This window comes from Macaca nemestrina, chromosome 7 (genome assembly GCF_043159975.1).
Source record: "Macaca nemestrina isolate mMacNem1 chromosome 7, mMacNem.hap1, whole genome shotgun sequence".
Taxonomy (NCBI): domain Eukaryota; kingdom Metazoa; phylum Chordata; class Mammalia; order Primates; family Cercopithecidae; genus Macaca; species Macaca nemestrina.
Window position 1 is genome coordinate 53,545,003 of NC_092131.1, and position 20,955 is coordinate 53,565,957.

A 20,955-nucleotide genomic window follows, 5' to 3' on the forward strand; every position below is an offset into this window, starting at 1 on the left:
TCATGCCACTGCACTCTAGCCTGGTGACAGAGCGAGACTCCATCTCAAAAAAAAAAAAAAAAAAACTCACCTAACAATAGCAGAACATATATTATTTTTAAGTGCACTAGGACATTTACAAAAGAGAGAATATATTTGGATTATAAAACAACCCTCAATAAATCTACAAGATGTCAAATCATAAAAAGTATGCTAACCACAATGGAATCAAATTATAAATCAATAAGAGATATTTTTAAAATTTCCAAATATTTGGAAACTAAATAACAAACTTCTAAATAACTTAGAGGTCAAGAAAAAAATCAAAAGGGAAATTATTTTAAATCATGGCCCGAATAAAAATGAAGACGTGTCAAAATGTGGGGAATGCTGATAAAGCAGTACTCACAGGGAAATTGGAAGGCACTAAACATTTCTGTTCCATCTCCTAGAAGAGATGGCCAAATACGGCATGTTCTCACTTTTAAGTGGGAGCTAAATGATGAGAACTCATGAGCCCAAAGAAGGGAACAACAGATACTGGGATCTACTTGAGGGTGGAAGTTGGGAGGAGGAAGAGGAGCAGAAAAGATAACCACTGGGTACTGGGATTAATACCTGGGTGATGAAATAATCTGTACAACAAACCCATGACACGAGTTTACCTATATAACAAACCTTCACATGTACCTCTGAACCTAAATGTTTAAAAACAACAACAGAAATCTCAACATTACAAAATACAGATCACCAATGAGTCCAAGTTTCAATCAACCAAACAAGCATGAGTTAACGCTTTAGATGCAGAATTTCTTGAGAATATACCCAGATCAATAAATATGATCTGATCTAGAGTTACATTCTATTCTCTGGCTTACAATCCATCCTCACATATATTCCGCAGGATACCACAGATATAAGTTAGCAAAATTTTGCAATTCTTTTCAAGGACAGACTATTTCCAGTCAGATCAGATTTTGTCCCTATACTAGGCAGCATGCAGAGATCTGGGCCTCATGACAAGAAAATAGAGGCAGGTCTTAAGTGTGGATAGCCCTTTGCAAAGCAACTGCCCTAGGTGAGGTTACTACAGGATCTTCAAGCAAGAGAAGGCTAATTTTCTCACACATGGAAAGTAAGCAGCTTCTGTCAACAATGGAGGCTCAGAGTGACTGGAGTTTTTTTCAAGATTCTCAGCTCTGTCCACATCTACCTAGATGTCCCCATTCCAAGTCTCAGGGTTCTACTTCTTTCCAATCAATATTCTAAATGAGACACTGACAAAGATCAGGTAATTTTATTACTAGTGCAGTTAAAACTGTGTTCAGGCACCTGTCACCATGCCTAGCTAATTTTTGTATTTTTTGTAGAGACCGAGTTTTGCCATATTTCCCAGGCTGGTCTCGAACTTCTGGGCTCAAGCAGTCCTCCCGCCTCAGCCTCCCAAAGTGCTGGGATTATAGGCAGTGAGCCAAGATCATGCCACTGCACTCCAGCTCAGATGACAGAGCAAGACTGTCTCAAAAATAAAATAAAATAAAACTGTGTTCAATTTTTAGCAAGTCTTTCTGTGGCTACACAAAATAAAGTGCTTTAGAACCACGGAAACTTTATGATTCTCTAAGATTTGACCGATCTAATGTTTTGAAGATCTGAGTTTGACATTTTCTTTCTGTTAGTGCTCCAGTGAACACAGAGGCACCCATCTCACTTCTTCCTCAGTCCCTGTAGTCATCATTACTGCCATAACAGTCAAGCACTTTAGCCACTTGGTCCTCCAGCACACAGCTTCAGAAATAATTTTGTCACAGTCAACCAAATGTATTAATTTGATTGTGATGCCACTACATGTTGTGGGTTACTTAGATTATTTCCCATTGGCAAAGAGCTAAAGAAATTACCAAACCAACCCCCAAATTCTATCTTTGAAAGCTTTCTCACCAGGATCCCATTCTTAGTGATAATTTCTTTATCAGTCAGGGTCCAGGCAAGAATCTGAAAATGCATCCATTATTTTAACAGGGAGATTTGATTTGATTTTTAAAGTTGCCAGCATCAACATCAAGAGAAATTTTCATATGAAAAATGTTAACCATATGTTGAAAAACTGAAAAGGCAAAAACAGGACGCTGAGTTACTACTTATGTAATAAGAAGTAGTAACAGCAGGAAGCAGCTATCACTCCTAGGACAAGGGAACAGAGAAAAGAGAATAAAGAGAATTTACTATAGTTTAGAAATGTGGAGGAGAGACTCTGTGGAGCTCAGGACTCGGATCTGAGGAAAGGATACTGGTATCTTTAAGGGAGTGCATAAGGCTGATTCTAGCAGAGTAGGAAAGCATAAACTGGAACAAGTGGGACCAAGTATTAATGCCAGAGTGAGGCACTATTGTGGCAAGTGACAGACAAGAAAAGGAATCAACAGGAAGCAGCAAGTCCCTTCATCCTCTTCCAGCCTTCCAGCCCCCTTCCCTTGTTGGCAAAGCCCCATAGGCAGTCAGCTTGCAAAGAAGAAATGTAGTTTAGAGTTCTGCCCTAGATTCACAAAGCAGAGGGTGGTATGAAGTTGAGGTCAACAGCTTAATAAACTGTAGTCAAGAGCATGCCAGGAGTAGCTACTGGAGTCATGGTCCCTGATTATTTGAAACTGTAAAAGGATGTAAATGGACTTTTGGGCTTCTTTGTGCTCAGTGCCTGGCAGAAGCTATCAGAGATCACAGAAACCACTACACGGTGAAAGAAAAATACTGTATTTCTAGTTGCATGCTTCTTTGCTATTGCTATTGGGATTTCAATAATCATATGCTCCTGTTCTTTCTCCACTCCCACACAGTGCAGGTGGACATGGCAAACAGTGGAAGGAAGCAAACAGTGAAAAACTCAAGAGCAGTACTAAGGAAAAAAAGATGACAGAAAACACATGAACAATAGGAATGGTATTATGGGAGGTTAAAACAAAATAAAACAATGACAAGGGTGAAAAACATGCATATTAACTAGTTTACCCTTCTGATGGGGTACTATTAGAAAGACGTTTTTAAGAGATTTAGATGGTGTCCAAGTTTTCATCATTTCTAGTCAATAAATATGTGGCCTTGGCTTAAGTTCACAAAAAAAAAAAAAACACAGTAAAAAGTTTATCTACATGGGCAAAGCTAACTCAGATGGAGAAAAGGGTTATGTTAGGCACAAGATGACTGGTTAGGCCTAAATGAGGATGGAAGTGACTGGTATTTACATGGTCTTGTGGCCTTAGCAGTGCTTAGCTCAGACTTCCAAATGATCTATGATTACATGGGCTTCCACTCTTGTAAAAGTCTTATCTACATGGGGTGATTTGGCAATTATTAAATGTTCAAACCAAGTCTTAAAGCTGGCTGAGCCAGGATTTAAACCTATGTCTGTCTGACTCCAAAATCTGTCTGTTAACCACTACAAACATGAGGCTCCAGACTATCCTCTTCCCAATACTAAAGACTGATAGCTAAGATATCTAACTAGTTGGCCTATTTAAAATAAAAATTAAAGTACATAAGGCAATTATCAACTAGTTACTATTTTCCTTAGTGGAGGAAAATTATGCTTCATTAAGAGAATAACACTAACATTATAGTCATTTAAAAATCTTGTGTTAAGACTGCTTTTTCCACATGGGCAACACCTTCCTAATTCCAATTACAAACTTTTGTGTAATGAACATTAGCAATGAAATCTGATGGATCAAGATAACCAACTGTGTTAAGACTGGTCTTTGTTTTCCAATCTTACCGCCACATGTAAGGAATTGGTATTTCCCATCCTCACCCACATACAAGGCAAGGAATTCTATGCTGTATTGCTGGTAGGGTGAGGAGCAGTGTGGACCTGTTAAAACTTTGATCACTTCCTAAAGATGGCATATATTTTCAGAAACTGACACGGGCCCGTGTTCTTTAAGGCAATCACGTATATGTGATCAAAGGCTATTTTAAAACTCGTTTTACATAGCCTTCTTTATTCACTAACATGTTCTCTGCCCCTCTGTTGATGCTGTCTTCTCTGAAATGCCTTTTATTCCCTACTATACACATTTGACTCCATTTATTTTTCAAGATGATCATTCTCTAAAATCCAGCTCATGTCTCTCTTCAACGGAGTCCTCTTGAAAGGAGCTGGGCACATTCCGCAGCCCCGGGCTCAAAACTCCCTGAGCCTAGCACAAACACATCCCATCCTCCCATCCCACCACCATATATCTCTCAAACTCCCTGAGCTCAGTACAAACACCACCTGGAAAGTCTCCGATAAGGAGACAGCCGTTCAAGGTTACTGAAAGCGCAGGAGCCAAAAGAATTTCTTTGTTCCCCTACAACTTTCGGGCTATAAAAAGCAAACGCTCGCATTGTTCAGGGCCCTCTTGTATCCTGTGTAAAGGAGGGACCAAGTTCGAACTTGTAGTAAAGATCCTTGCCGCTTGGCTTTGACTCTGGACTCTGGTGGTCTTCTTTGGGGAACAAACAGTCTGGGCATAACATCTGGGGGCTCGTCCGGGATTCCCCAAGCCCACCAGACCCCTGGTCAACGGATCTGCTAGGATCGATCTACTGATAGGTGAGTTGGCTCGTCTCCGTTTGTCTGTCTGTGTCTGTGTGTCTGTTCTGAATCTGAATCTCTGACTCGCGAGGTCTGAAACTGAGGCTGGCACAGTCCTGGCGGACGCGCTATAGGACAGCCAGTGGAGACCGGTGGGAGACGTCCCCTGGCTCTCTTCTGATTTAAATTGCGATCTGAGTTGCCGGAGCGGGTTCGCGATCCGGGCAACAGTCTGAATCTGACCCCGGTCCCCGGGTGCGCGCCTGCTGTCTGAATTGCCCCGGTCCCCGGGTGCGCGCCTGCTGTCTAAATTGCCCCGGTCCCCAGGTGCGCGCCTGCTGTCTGAATTGCCCCGGTCCCCGGGTGCGCGCTCGCTGTCTGAATTGCCCCGGTCCCCGGGCTCCCGGCTTCCGGCGCGCGCTCGCGGCCCCGGTCCCCGGGCTCCCGGCTTCCGGCGCGCGCTCGCGGCCCCGGTCCCCGGGCTCCCGGCTTCCGGCGCGCGCTCGCGGCCCCGGTCCCCGGGCTCCCGGCTTCCGGCGTGCGCTCGCGGCCCCGGTCCCCGGGCTCCCGGCTTCCAGCGCGGATTTCCTTTACAGGGATTCCAACCCACAACCTAATTCTAACCCACATTCCTTTACAAAAAGAGACACAGAAAGTGAGACTGGGGAGAAAAAAAAATAAGTGAGAGAGAGACCATAGAGATGGGAAAGGGAAAAAGTGAGAAGGGAAATCGGAAAAAAAAAGGGGAGAAAACGGCAGACGTGGAGAGTCAGAGAAAAAGACTGAGTATAAAAAAAAAAGGACACGGGATGACAGAGAGACAGAAAGAGAAAGCGCGCGCAAATAAAATAGAAACTTAAAGAAAAGACCCTGTAAGTATGTCAATCAAAGATTTAGACAGAAACGGAAAAATTAAAAAAAGAGATAAAGGGACGGAGCAGGCGGAGGGGAGGCGGGCTCGCTGAAAGGGAAAGTAACTTTAAAAGGCTGGGGGGGCGGACGCAAGGGCGCACTTCGCGGACTAGGCCCCCCCCCCCAGCCGCCTGACTCCACGGTGGCTTTACCCCTTCGGGAAATAAAACCCCCAGATGACACAGAAATCCCCAAGCTCCAGTACTGGCCATTCTCCACCAGTGATCTGTATAACTAAAAGGCTCAGAGTGCTCGGTTTTCAGACAACCCCAAAGATTTACTGGCTTTACTGGATAGTGTCATGTTCACCCACCAGCCCATTTGAGATGATTGTCAGCAGCTCCTCCGAATCTTGTTTACCACGGAGGAGCGAGAGGGAATACAGGTAAAAGCTGGAAAGCTGGTCCCGGGGGACGACAGTCAACCGACTGCTAACCCTGACCTCATAAACGCGACCTTTCCTCTGACCAGGCCGGCGTAGGACTACAACACGGCAAAAGGTAGGGGACGGCTACACCTTTATCGCCAGACTCTAATGGCAGGTCTCCGGGCAGCTGCTTGCAAGCCCACTAATTTGGCTAAAATATATTCTATTCGGCAAAAAAAGACAGAGAGCCCAGCCACCTACTTAAAAAAATTAATAGAAACTTTTAGACAGTACACCCCCATAGATCCAGAGGCTCCAGAAAGTCAGACAGCTGTTGTAATGTCTTTCATAAATCAGGCAGCCCCAGATATTAAAAAAACTCCAAAAACTAAAAGACTTAGAAGAAAAGCGGATTCAAAACCTCCTTCAGATAGCCCAGCAGGTTTATAATAACAGAGATACTCCAGAAAAAAGGCAATTTAAGGCCACTAAAAAAATGACCAAGGTCCTGGCAGCAGTAGTACAGAAAGAACATCTACAGCCAGAGTACACCCAACCTAGGCGGCCCCCCCCCCAGACATGATAATCTGAAAAAAAGACCAATGTGCCTACTGCAAAGAGGCTGGCCACTGGGTAAGAGACTGCCTCGCTACTGCCCAACCCGGACCTGGACGCCCCACTCCATGACTGCACCGAGATACTAGCTCAGGTGCACGGAGTTCAAGAAGACCTGCAGGATCGCCCACTTCCTGACGCCGACCTCGTCTGGTTCACTGATGGGAGCAGCTTCATGCATCAGGGCCAGAGGTACGCTGGAGCGGCAGTGACTTCAGAGACTAAGGTAATCTGGGCGGAACCCCTGCCCCCGGGGACATCGGCCCAGAAGGCCGAATTAATAGCGCTCACCCAAGCTCTTACCTTAGGGGCGGGGAAAAAGCTGACGGTATATACAGACAGCCGATATGCTTTTGCAACAGCACATATACATGGGGCCATTTACAGGGAGCGGGGGTTACTGACGGCTAAAAAAAAAGAAATAAAAAACAAGCAAGAAATCCTAGCCCTGCTAACAGCCCTATGGAGGCCAGAAAAGTTAGCCATTGTGCATTGCCCAGGGCATCAGAAACTAACTACTCCAACTGCTCAAGGCAACTTTCTGGCGGACCAAACTGCAAGAAAGGTGGCGAAGGCTCCCAGCCAACTCCTTGCACTCCAGCTCCCTGACCCGGGCCCCCGGGACTTGCCATATTTCCCTGATTATTCAGAACAAGATCTCCAGTGGATTGACAAGCTTCCCCTGAAACAGATCCAGAATGGGTGGTGGACTGATACTAATGACCAAACCATCCTACCAGAAAAATTAGGACAACAAATGTTAGAACACATCCACCGAACCACCCACCTGGGTGCTCGGTGGATGATAGACCTGATCAGACGCTCTAAGCTCAAATTCAGACATACAGCCGAGATGGCCAGCAACATCGTGACAAGTTGCAAAGTCTGCCAGCTTAACAACGCCTACCCCCAATCCCAGGCTGCAACGGGAACAAGGCTCAGGGGAACCAGGCCCGGTATCTACTGGAAAGTAGATTTTACTGAGATAAAGCCAGGAAAATACGGGTATCGGTACTTACTTGTCTTTGTAAATACTTTTTCAGGGTGGACTGAAGCATTCCCCACCAAGAAAGAAACTGCTCAGGTTGTAGCAAAGAAAATCCTGGAAGATATCCTCCCCAGGTATGGCTTCCCCGTCCAGATAGGGTCAGATAATGGGCCGGCCTTCGTCGCTAAGGTAAGTCAGGATTTGGCTTCCATCCTTGGGGCAAATTGAAAACTACATTGCGCTTACAGGCCCCAGAGTTCAGGACAGGTAAAAAAAATAAATCGGACCTTAAAAGAGACCTTAACTAAATTGACTATGGAGACTGGCACTAATTAGGTGGTCCTTCTCCCCTACGCTCTATTCCGGGCCCGTAACACCCCTTACAGACTGGGCCTTACTCCTTATGAAATTATGCATGGCAGACCCCCACCCTTAGTTCCCGGCCTAAAAGATAATCTGCTCAAGTCCGAAACAGAAAATGTCTCTGAACTCTTGTTTTCCCTACAAGCCTTGCAAAAAATTCATCAAGAAATCTGGCCCAAGCTGAAGAAACTATATAAGACCGGTCCCCCGCCGAAACCCCATCCGTACCAGCCGGGAGACTGGGTCCTGGTCAAGCGACACCGACAAGAGACCCTAGAACCCAGGTGGAAAGGACCACTCCAGGTACTCCTAACCACACCCACCGCCCTAAAGGTAAAAGGCATCACATCGTGGATCCACTACACCTACACCCACGTCAAGCCAGTGAACCCAACCTCTGATCTTCTGGGACCAATCACGGCGGCGGCTGAAACACCGGACACGTGGACTGTGGACAGAGCTAGGAACAACCCCTTAAAACTCACCCTGCGCCGGCAGCATAGCTCACTGCAAACATGCAGTTAGGTAGTCTAACCCTAACGTTAGTCGCCCTAGTGGCCGCTGGAGAAATCACAAAACCAGCTCATAATCCCTTTGTCTGGAGATTCTGGCTTTATGAAAACCGAACCCACCCTGGGCAACCTCATAAGCCCGGAAAATTATTGGCCAGTGCTGATTGCCCTTCCTCAGGGTGCAACAGCCCAATTCTACTAAATTTTACTGGTTTTCAAATAGCCAAACCTATGACACCAATAATATGCTTTGAGTTTGATCAGACTAAATACAATTGTAAACACTATTGGTGGCACCAAAATGCTGGCTGTCCTTATAACTATTGTAACATCCACAGACCCCGTTATTGAGGAGAGAGAAAACAGTTAGACCCTAAATGGCCCTTCTATCGTAGACGGGATAAAGACTTTCCATATACATGGATAGTTAGAGACCCCTGGAACTCCCGCTGGACCACACCTCAACATGGGGCTGTATACTACTCCCCCTCCTCCACATGGCCTAGCAGTCACCTCTATCTGTGGCGAGGCCTAGTGCAAGTACTGCCCCTGGTCCACGGGAATATCCAACGACAGAAAAACAGACTAACACAAGACTTACGTCCTTTCTCCTGGTTAAAGTTATTACAAGAAGGACTAGAACTTGCTAACCTTACAGAACTTCATAGCCTGTCTGGCTGCTTCCTGTGCGCCACTCTAGGGCGTCCACCGCTAACAGCTGTCCCTCTGCCATGGGGATCCTCTACCTTTGCCCAAGCTAACAACCTCCGAAACCTCTCGTATGCTCCTATCCTGAGCGTGCCCCTATACCTAAACCCCAGTCAGGAGAAGTTTCCCTACTGTTTCTCAGGAACCAATTCCAGCCTCTGCAGCATCACTGCAACGCCCCCTAATATCACCTTAAAGGCTCCATCAGGCATATTCTTCTGGTGTAATGGAACCTTATCTAAGAACCTACCTAGTCCTTCTGTTAATAACCTACTATGTCTCCCTGTCACATTAATTCCCCGGTTGACTCTACTAACTGCTGGCGAGTTCCTAGGGTATACCGGTAACTGGACTAGTGCTGTTATTCACCCAGACCCTAGACCAAGACCTGCACGAGCCATATTTCTCCCCCTCATTGCAGGAATCTCCCTCACCGCATCCTTCATTGCGGCCGGACTGGCGGGGGGAGCCCTAGGTCACACCCTCATAAAAAGTAACAAGTTATACCAACAATTTGCCGTTACTATGGAGGAGTCGGCTGAGTCCCTTGCCTCCCTTCAGCGGCAGCTTACGTCCCTAGCTCAGGTAACCTTGCAAAACCGGAGGGCCCTAGACCTACTCACTACAGAAAAAGGTGGTACATGTATATTTCTAAAAGAAGACTGTTGTTTCTACATAAATAAATCAGGACTTGTAGAGGACCGGGTCCAACAGTTACACAAGTTAAGCACTAAAGTAAAAACACGGCAGTTTGCTTCAGCTGCAGACCAATGGTGGAATTCCTCTATGTTTTCTCTGTTAGCCCCCTTCCTTGGACCCCTGCTAAGTCTACTATTTCTGCTTACCGTAGGACCTTGTGCTGTTAACAGAATTTTACAATTTGTTAGGGAGAGATTTGACACCGTACAACTCATGGTCCTCAGAGCCCAATACCAACCTGTAAACGCTGAAACAGAATCAGACTTATAAGACCCAAGATTGGCTCTAAAGATACCTGAAAAGAAGGGGGGAATGAAAGGAGCTGGGCACATTCCTCAGCCCCGGGCTCAAAACTCCCTGAGCCTAGCACAAACACATCCCATCCTCCCATCCCACCACCATATATCTCTCAAACTCCCTGAGCTCAGTACAAACACCACCTGGAAAGTCTCCGATAAGGAGACAGCCGTTCAAGGTTACTGAAAGCGCAGGAGCCAAAAAAATTTCTTTGTTCCCCTACAACTTTCGGGCTATAAAAAGCAAACGCTCGCATTGTTCAGGGCCCTCTTGTATACTGTGTAAAGGAGGGACCAAGTTCGAACTTGTAGTAAAGATCCTTGCCGCTTGGCTTTGACTCTGGACTCTGGTGGTCTTCTTTGGGGAACAAACAGTCTGGGCATAACACTCTCTGACCTCAGACCATGGCTGTTATCCACTTAGAACTGCTGTTTGATCTTTTTGTAACTAATTTTTTTTTTTTTTTTTTTTGAGATGGAGTATCGCTCTGTAGCCCAAGCTGGAGTGCAGTGGCGTGATCTCGGCTCACTGCAAGCTCCGCCTTCCGGGTTTACGCCATTCTCCCGCCTCAGCCTCCCGAGTAGCTGGGAGTACAGGCGCCCGCCACCTTGCCCGGCTCATTTTTTTATTTTTAGTAGAGACGGGGTTTCACCGTGTTAGCCAGGATGGTCTCGATCTCCTGACCTTGTGATCCGCCCGTCTCGGCCTCCCAAAGTGCTGGAATTACTATTATCTTCTCAAAGGGACTTTGGAGGCTGCGGCCTAGGAAAACTGTTGTGGGCTAGTTACACGGTTTCGACTCGCTGTTATTTACAAGGCTTGTCTAAACATGATACAATAGCATCTCCTCAAGACAGAAATTGAACCTCTAGGCTAGAAGAATCGCTCAGCGGTTATCTAACAGACCATTCTCCTTGTCTCCAATAGGCAACTGTCCACCTTCGGTGTAACTTATTTCTAAGGTCTCTTCCAGCTCTAAAATTATGATTTTACAATTCTATCGACAAAATATTACTTCAAAAGCTGTGGAATGTATATAGAAACCATTAAATTCTCAAACGGTAACAGTTCAGTTACAAGTTACTCTGAAGGATCTGAGACTAAGGGCTCCATTCAGGTCAGAATCACAACTATTAACCTCGCTTACTATCCAGTCTGTGCACTGTAGCACAGGTGACTGACTCATCCTGGACACACAGTAGGCCCGAATCCAGGACAGAAGCCTACTAGAGAAGCACTTTCTCTCAACACCAGGCCCAAGCCCTTCCTGGCTGCTTTATCGCCTAGAAACAAAGCTGAGTAAAACACCCCAATGCGGTACCACCCCAAGATGCCCCAGCGACGCGGACCACACGGTGATGCAGGGCAGTGACGCAGGTGCAGAGTCCACTTTGTTTTCCTTCCAGAGAAAGTCGGAGTCCTAGGCACCCGGGGACACCGAATCCCCGACGTCCTCCGGCCCGTGGCCTCCGGCTCCTGTGCCCCCTGCAGGTCGTCGCGACCCCACTCCCGGGGTGTTCGCCCCTTCGTCTCTCACCCCTGGGACACTTACCATCCCAATACCAGACCGGTGGTCACGACGAAGCAGGTAAAGACCACCGCGATGTAGAAAAGCGGCGAGTATTCATAAAGCGTTACCAGAAACACCGCAGCCATCAGGGTCTCGCTCTGGACAGAGCCAGGATCAAGCCGCGTAGCCCAGCCCAGCCCAGCCCAGCCCAGCCCAGCCCGGCTGAGCCCGGCCCGCCCGGCCAGGGTAAAAGCCACTACGGTGCGCCGAAGCGGACAAACTTTGTAGGTCCGCACTCGCCTGGGGTTCTCGCAAGCTAGACTTTAGGGCACCCTCGCCGGCAGCGGGAGCCGGCGTGCCAATCACGGCACCGCCTGCATGACACGCCACGCCCCTCCCGCTCCCGTCCCGAGCTATTGGCTACGCAGACCGGGGGTGGGGGTCCCGACTCGCACCGCTCCTGACTCCCACGATTGGTACCCAGTGGGCATCCTAGGGCCCAGTGGTCATTGCTGTTCCGCCGGCAAATTCTAAGTAGACTTTGGGGCCAACTCTGTCCCAGCCTTAGGCAATGTAGGTTTTCTGATGTCAGAGAGAGGCGCAGTCTGAAATCTACCTGCGCCGTTTCTAAATCTTGAAACCCTGCCTATTATATAGTAGGCAAATTTGGGAGGAAGTGGAGGAGGAAGAGGAGGAGAAGGAGAAGGGAGGGCATCTTGGGTTGCACAAAATGAAATAACCATAGGTACAGTGAAAACACAAAAGAAGGAGTCTCTACCACAAGCAATTTATACGAGACTTGTCAGCCTTTTCAGATTGGACTTAATCTTAGAGGAAAATCAGCATTGCTTATCCAAAATTCTCTTAGAAATAAAGCATCCGCTTCCTCCCATATCCCCCTCTTTTTCTCCTTTTCTTGTACTCCTCAAATTAGAATTTAGCCAAACATTTGAACCTATATTTGTTTCCACTTTAAGAATAATTTTTAAAAAACTTTTTTAACCGCACAGAAGCTTTTTAAAAAGTACAGAAAGTAGCTAAAAGGTCACTCCCTTGTTTCAACCCTGTGAGTCAGCTCCATCAAGGTGGCCTCCCTGAAAGTCTTTCATAACACTTCATTGACACCTCATTGGTTTGCATTTAATCCTAAAGCCACATCTAGCTACATTGGAGAATGGGGATATGTAGTCTTATTATTCGTGAGCAGCAACACACCCTGCTACAAATAAAGAGTTTTGTTACTGAGGAAGAAAGAGAATGGACATTGGGACAGGTAACTAGTAGCCTCTGTCACACTCCCAAATCACCAATAAAATTCGTGCTTGAGAAAGATGAACTAAGTTTGTCCTATGGCCTCACATATTCCTTGGCAAATGACCACATATTCTCTGGAGCAGCACTGTTTGAGAATTTTGCTTCTACAATACAATTTTTAATTACTACATATTGGATTTGTGAAAGTGTATAGTTTAATCAGCCTTCAATTGTTGGACAATTTTTTCATTGCTATAAGTAACACTGCAGTGAACATCCTTACAGCTAAAGTATTTCCTTAGGATAAATTACTAGAGGTGGAACTGAGAGGTGAAGCAGGGTGGGCCTCTAAGTCAGGTGGGGACTTGGAGAACTTTTCTGTCTAGCTAGAGAATTTAAATGCACCAATCAGCACTCTTTGTCTAGCTAAAGGTTTGCAAATGCACCAATCAGCACTCTGTAAAAATGCACCAATCAGCACTCTGTAAAATGGACCAATCAGTGCTCTTTAAAATGGACCAATCAGCAGGATGTGGGTGGGGCCAAATAAGGGACTAAAAGCTAGCCACAGGCGCCAGCAGTGGCAACCCGGTTAGGTTCTCTTCTGTGCTGTGGGAGCTGTGTTCTTTCATTCTTCACAATGAATCTTGCTGCTCCTCAGTCTTTGGGTCTGCATTACCTTTATGAGCTGTAACACTCACCGCAAGGGTCTGCGGCTTCAGTTAATAAGACCATGAACCCACCAGGAGGAAAAAACAACTCTGGATGTGCCACCTTTAAGAGCTGTAACACTTACTGCGAAGATCTGCCACTTCATTCCTGAAGTCAGCGAGACCACGAACCCACCGGAAGGAAGAAACTCTGGACACATCTGAACATCTGAAGGAACAAACGCCGGACACACCATCTTTAAGAGCTGTAATACGGCAAGGGTCTGCGGCTTCATTCTTGAATTCAGTGAGACCAAGAACCCACTGGAGGGAACCAATTCTGGACACATTTTGGCGACCACAAAAGGACTATCGACCATCACCAAGTCGTGAGCACCATCAGACCGCTTTCGCTTGCTGTTCTGTCCTATTTTTCCTTAGAATTCGGGGGCTAAATACCGGGCACCTGTCGGCCAGTTAAAAGCGACTAGCGTGGCCGTGGTACTAAAGACATGGGTATCAGGCATTATGGGAAAGGGCTCTCTAACTACCCCTGTGACCATGAGCAGAACTCTGAAAGTCATGTTGCCCAATCCAGACTGGCCCATCTATCGTATCTATCCTGACCCTTGCCTCGTGGGTCCTAATGCCTGTCAGACAAACTTCGCATTGCCTCTTCTCCAAGGCTAGTCCTGCTTCTAAAAACCATTCCCTGTCTCTGGTGATTTTCTAGTTTCTCCTATAAGAATGATTTCTAGTATAAACTTCAGGACTCTGTTACCTTCTTTAGGCACCCAGGCTTGCCAATCAGAAAGACATAATTTTTGCCCAAAGCCCCATTGTAGGTGGGACTATCTGGAATTTTAGGATCCCTCCTCAGACAAGCAGGCCTAACAAAAGCTATTCCTAAAGCTAGGATATGGGGAGCCTCCAAAATTGTATACTTCGTATTCATATAAGTGAGGACAAAAGGCATCACTCTTCCAACATCAGAGATTCCTTCCCTCCCTCAGGGTATGGCCCTCCACTTCATTTTTGGGGCATAACATCTTTATAGGACACGGGTAAAGTCCCAATACTAACAGGAGAATGCTTAGGACTCTAACAGGTTTTCGAGAATGCGTTGGTAAGGGCCACTAAATGCGATTTTTCTTGGTCCTCCTTGTGGTCTAGGGTTCTTGGGCAGGGGAAGAAATAAACAAAGCAAAACCACAGGCGGTTTTGTCTTTCAGATGGGAAACACTCAGGTATCAACAGGTGCACCCTTGAAATGCATCCTAAGCCACTGGGACCAATATGACCCGAAAACCCCGAAAAAAAAAGGCGGCTCGTTTTTTTTTCTGCACTACGGCTTGGCCCCAATATTCTTTCTCTGATGGGGAAAAATGGCCATATGAGGGAAGTATAAATTACAATACTATCCTGCAGCTTGACCTTTTCTGTAAGAAGGCAGGCAAATGGAGTGAAATACCTTATGTCCAAACTTTCTTTTCATTGAAGGAGAACACAGCTATGCAAAGCTTGCAATTTACATCCCACAGGAGGACCTCTCAGCTTACCCCCATATCCTAGCATCTCTATAGCTCTCATTCCTGTTAATGATAAGCCTCCTCTAGTCTCCCCCACCCACAAGGAAATAAGCAAAAAAATCTCCAAAGGACCACAAAACCCCCCCCCGCTATCGGTTATGTCCCCTTCAAGCTGTAGGGGCAGGGGAATTTGGCCCAACCCGGTACGTGTCCCTTTCTCCCTCTCTGATTTAAAGCAGATCAAGGCAGACCTGGGGAAGTTTTCGGATGATCCTGATAGGTACATAGATGTCCTGCAGGGTCTAGGGCAAACCTTCGATCTCACTTGGAGAGATGTCATGCTATTGTTAAGTCAAACCCTGGCCTTTAATGAAAAGAATGTGGTTTTAGCTGCAGCCCGAGAGTTTGGAGATACCTGGTGTCTTAAGTAAATGATAGAATGACAGCTGAAGAAAGGGACAAATTCCCTACCAGTCAGCAAGCCGTCCCCAGTATGGATACCCACTGGGACCTCAACTCAGATCATGGGGACTGGAGTCGTAAACGTCTGTTAACCTGTGTTCTAGAAGGACTAAGGAGAATTAGGAAAAAGCCCATGAATTATTCAATGATATCTGTCATAACTCAGGGAAAGGAAGAAAATCCTTCTGCCTTCCTTGAGCAGCTATGGGAGGCCTTAAGAAAACATACTCCCCTGTCACCCAACTCACTAGAGGGTCAATTGATCCTAAAAGATAAGTTTATTACCCAAGCAGCCGCAGATATCAGGAGAAAGCTCCAAAAGCAAGCCCTGGGCCCTGAACAAAATCTGGAGGCATTATTAAACCTAGCAACCTCGGTGTTCTATAATAGGGACCAAGAGGAACAGGCCCAAAAGGAAAGGCAAGATCAGGAAAAGGCCACAGCCTTAGTCATGGCGCTCAGACGAACAAACCTTGGTGGTTCAGAGAGGACAGAAAATGGAGCAGGCCAATCACCGGGTCGGGCTTGTTATCAGTGTGGTTTGCAAGGACACTTTTAAAAAGACAAGATACAAGCTGCCCCCTTGTCCATGTCTGCTATGCCGAGGCAATCACTGGAAGGTGCACTGCCCTACAGTGCAATGGTTCTCTGGGTCAGAAACCCCCAACCAGATGATCCAACAACAGGACTGAGGGTGCCCGGGGCAAGCGCCAGCTCATGTCATCACCCTCACTGAGCCCCGAGTACATTTAACCATTGAAGGCCAGGAAATTGACTTCCTCCTGGACACTGGCGCGGCCTTCTCAGTGTTAATCTCCTGTCCCGGGCAACTGTCCTCAAGGTCTATTACCATCTGAGGAATCCTGGGACAGCCTGTAACCAGGTATTTCTCCCACCACCTCAGTTGTAATTGGGAGACTTTGCTCTTTCCACATGCCTTTCTTGTTATGCCTGAAAGTCCCACACCCTTATTAGGGAGGGACATATTAGCCAAAGCTTGAGCTATTATCTACATGAATATGGGGAACAAGTTACCCATTTGTTGTCCCCTACTGGAAGAGGGAATCAACCGTGAAGTCTGGGCACTGGAGGGAACAAACTCAAGCTCCGGCCTTAAGCCTTCCCATAGGATGAAACTTTTCTTTGTGTGTCACAGAGAGAGCAGGGATAGCTCTTGGAGTCCTTACTCAGACTCTCAGGACAACCCCACAACCAGTGGCATACATAAGCAAGGAAACTGATGTGGTAGCAAAAGGCTGGCCTCACTGTTTAAGGGTAGTTGCGACAGTGTCCGTCTTACTGTCAGAGGCAATCAAAATAGTACAAGGAAATGATCTCGATCTCTGGACTACTCATGATGTAAATGGCATACTAGGTGCCAAAGGAAGTTTAGGGGACTGGTGCTTCAAATACGCATGTGCATGGCCCTCAACCCTGCCACTTTTCTCCCAGAGGATGGGGAACCAATCAAGCATGTCTGCCAACAAATTATAGCAGACTTATGCCACTTGAGATGATCTCTTAGAAGTCCCCTTAGCTAATCCTGACCTTAACCTATCTACCGATGGAAGTTGATTTGTGGAGAATGGGATATAAAGGGCAGGTTATGCCGTAGTTAGTGATGTAACCGTACTTGAAAGTAAGCTTCTTTCCCCAGGGCCAAGTGCCCAGTTACCAGAACTAGTGGTGCTTACCCAAGCCTTAGAACTGGGAAAAGGAAAAAGAATAAATGTGTGTACAGATAGCAAGTATGCTTATCTTGTCCTACATGCCCATGCTGCAGTATGGAAAGAAAGGGAGTTCCTAACCTCTGGGGGAACCCCCACTAAATACCACAAGGAAATCACGGAGTTATTGCACTCGGTGCAAAAACCCAAGGAGGTGGCAGTCTTACACTGCCAAAGCCATCAGAAAGGGGAAGGAGAGGGGAGAACAGCAGCATAAGCAGCTAGCAGAGGCAGGGAAAGACCAGCAGAAAGGAAAGAGACAGAGACAAAGAGGGAGTCAGAAAGAGGGAGGCAAAGAAGTCAGAGAAAGAGATGGAAGTAGTAAAGAAAAAAGTATACCCTACTCCCTTAAAAGCCAGGGTAAATTTAAAACCTATAATTGATAATTGAAGATCTTCTACATGACCCTATAACACTCCAATACCCCCTTGTCAGTGTGAACAAGGGCATATCCCAGAAGCACTGAGGCCACTGACAACCCATAGCCTTCTTACCAAAAATCCTTAACCCAGCATGTTTCCTAACAGGGGATCTAAATCTTAATTACCATATAAAGGTTTGACCACTTCTAGGAGGAACTCCCTTCAGGACAGGACGATAGATGCTTCCTCCTAGGCGATTAAGGAGAAAAAAAAACAAGACACAATGGGTATTTAGTAAGTGATAAGGGAACACTTGTAGAAGCAGTTAGGAAAATTGCCTAATAATTGGTCTGCTCAAATGTGGGAGTTGTTTGCACTCAGCCAAATCTTAAAGTACTTACAGAATCAGGAAGGAGCCATCTATACCAATTCTAAGTTAATATGTACTGAATGAAGTTTTATTAATAGCAAAGAAAAATTAAAATCCCAAACTTACAAGGTTTTCAACTAAAGTAAAGTTTGCTAAAAGTTAACAGTGTAACATATATTATCACACTACCACACACTCTCAAAGGGTTTCTCAGTTTGCAAGAAATAACAAAATGTATCCAGTAAGGATAGTAACATAGACTCTTTGGAAGGAGTGACTCTCCAAAACCACCTAGGCCTAGACCTCCTCACTGCTGAAAAAGGAGGATTTTGCACCTTCTTAGGGGAAGAAGGTTGCTTTTACACTAACCAGTCAGGGATAGTACGAGATGCCGCCCAGCATTTACAGGAAAAGCCTTCTGAAATCAGACAACGCCTTTCAAACTCTTATACAAACCTCTGGAGTTGGGCAACATGGCTTCTCCCCTTTTTAAGTCCCGTAACAGCCATTTTGCTATTACTCACCTTTGGGCCCTGTATTTTTAACCTCCTTGTCAAATTTGTTTATTCTAGAATCGAGGCCATCAAGCTACAGATGGTCTTACAAATGGAACCCCAAATGAGCTCAACTAACAACTTCTACCGAGGACCCCTGGACCCACCCGCTGGCCCTTTCACTGGCCTAAAGAGTTCCCCTCTGGAGGACACTATAACAGCAGTGGCCTTTTTTCACCCCATCCAGCAGGATGTAGCTAGAGCAGTCATTGCCCAATTCCTAACAGCAGTTGGGTTGTCCTGTTTAGAGGGGGGATTGAGAGGTGAAGCAGGCTGGACTTCTGGGTCGGGTGGGGACTTGGAGAACTTTGCTGTCTAGCTAGAGGATTGTAAACGTACCAATCAGCACTCTGTGTCTAGCTAAAGGTTTGTAAACACACCAATCGGCACTCTGTAAAATGGACCAATTGGCAGGATGTGGGCGGGGCCAAATAAGGGAATAAAAGCTGGCCACCCAAGCCAGCAGCGACAACCCGCTCTTGTCCCCTTCCACACTGTAGAGGCTTTGTTCTTTTGCTCTTCACAGTAAATCTTGCAGCTGCTCACTTTTTGTGTCTGTACTACCTTTATGAGCTGTAACATTCACAGTGAGGGTCTGCAGATTCATTCCTGAAGTCAGTGAGACCATGAACCCACCGGGAGGAACAAACAACTCCAGACACGCCACCTTTAAGAGCTGTAACACTAACTGCGAAGGTCTGTGGCTTCACTCCTGAAGTCAGCAAGACCATGAACCCCCATCAGAATGAAGAAACTCTGGATGCATCTGAACATCTGAAGGAACAAACGCCAGACACACCATCTTTTAGAACTGTAACACCACAAGGGTCCGCGGCTTCATTCTTGAAGTCAGTGAGACCAAGAGCCCACCGGAAAGAACCAATTCTGGACACAGAACTATGGTTAAAAAAAAAAAAAAAATGTGTGTTTTAAAGACTTTGTAGAGATACTGCTCTCCAGAAATGTACCAATTTGTATTCCACTCTTTCATCCACAGTTTTGCCATCATTTGATATTATCACTTAACAAAAATATTGGCCAATCTGAAAGGTAGTTTTATGATAACAATGAAGAAAAATACCCAAAGTTTTTATAATGAAATGAAAATGTAGGAATTTCCAAGTTAAAGTGGCATTAAACACATACATTTAATTTTTCTTCCTCCTCAAGTCCACTAAAACTACAGTAAAGAGATTAAAAACATAAATCTACAAAAACAAGAGCAGGAAATATAGCAACATATTGGGATGATGAATAGGGATAATTCACTAACCAATACATGAAAGCCAAATCCCAAACCCTCTGTGGAGAAAACTGAGACCCAAACTGATTTACTTTGAATAATTCTCAAAAAGAACAAGACCTAATACAAACTTAACTAGAGTCTTTATCATTTCCCACTGGGATATCTGCTATGGCCACTGAAATTTGTCTCTCTAGTTCCAGCATAGATTTTCCAATGTATTCTTCACAGTGATACACAAAAATGATTTTTCCACAGCATGTACTTTACTCCATTCCCAAAACCCCTGATTGTCATGTTTTATTTCCTTGAGGACAAAGTTCCCAAGGTCCTTGTTTGGTATACTTGCTTCTTCATGACTCAACTTCTAATTTTCCCTCATTTACTCAGAAAATGTTTGAGTGTCAGATATGTGCCAGACACTCTAGAATACAATTAGGGATACAATAATAATCAGAAAATGACATATCCCTGTTTTTATGGAGCTTAGTATCTGAGGGAAGAGGTAAATGTTAACCAAAGAATCGTGAACAAAATATAAAGACAGAATTATGACAAGTGTTTTTTAAAAGAGAAACATGGGCAGCCAGGCATGATGGCTCACGCCAGTAATCCCAGCACTTTGTGACACTGAGGCAGGCTGATCACTTGAAGCCAGAGTTCGAGACCAGCCTGGGGAACATGGCAAAACCCTGTCTCTACTAAAAATACAAAAATTAGCTGGGTGTGGTGGTGCACACCTGTAGTTACAACTACTTGGGTGGCTGAGGCTCGAGAACTGCTTGAACCCGGGAGGTGGAGGTTGGAGTGAGCTGAGACTCGCTGCACCACTGCACTCCAGCCTGGGCGACAGAGTGAGACTCTGTCTCAGAGAGAGAGAGAGAGAAATATGGAGCTCTGAGAGCATATAATGGGGAGAATGAGGAGGATGTAATGTAGAACAAGGAAACCTTCCCTGAAGAACAGATAGTTGAGATGAGGTCTGATGGAGAGAGGCAAAGGAACAGGAGGGGAGGAAGAGCATTTAGGGCAAAAGCTGCAGCACATGCAAAGGTCCTGAGGTGAGAAACTGAAAGACTAGTATGGCTAAAGCATAGTGAGTGAGAAGGAACAGGGTATGTGATGAAGATGGAGAGATAGGTAGGGCCCAGACCATACAGGAGTCATGCCATTTTGACTACATAAATTTATACTAAGAACAATGAGAATCCAGTGACAAGATTGAAGGGTTCATGTGTGGCAATTTATTTGCATTTTGTAGCAATCACTTTGGCTATTGTA

At 45.8% G+C, this 20,955-nt stretch overlaps 1 protein-coding gene across 2 annotated transcripts in view; it reads right to left on the minus strand.

The window, feature by feature from the left end:
• Positions 1 to 11,765, minus strand: part of LOC105481795 (cell growth regulator with ring finger domain 1) — a 34,247-nt gene extending 22,482 nt beyond the window's left edge. Inside the window, exon 1 of one of the 2 annotated variants that reach the window (XM_011741537.2) lies at positions 11,566 to 11,765. In XM_011741537.2, the coding sequence (XP_011739839.1) occupies positions 11,566 to 11,669 (104 nt within the window). In that variant the 5' untranslated portion in view covers positions 11,670 to 11,765. The remainder of the gene's footprint in view (positions 1 to 11,565) is intronic. The other variant, XM_011741536.2, reaches the window with a different exon arrangement.
• Between the last annotated feature and the right edge of the window lie 9,190 nt (positions 11,766 to 20,955).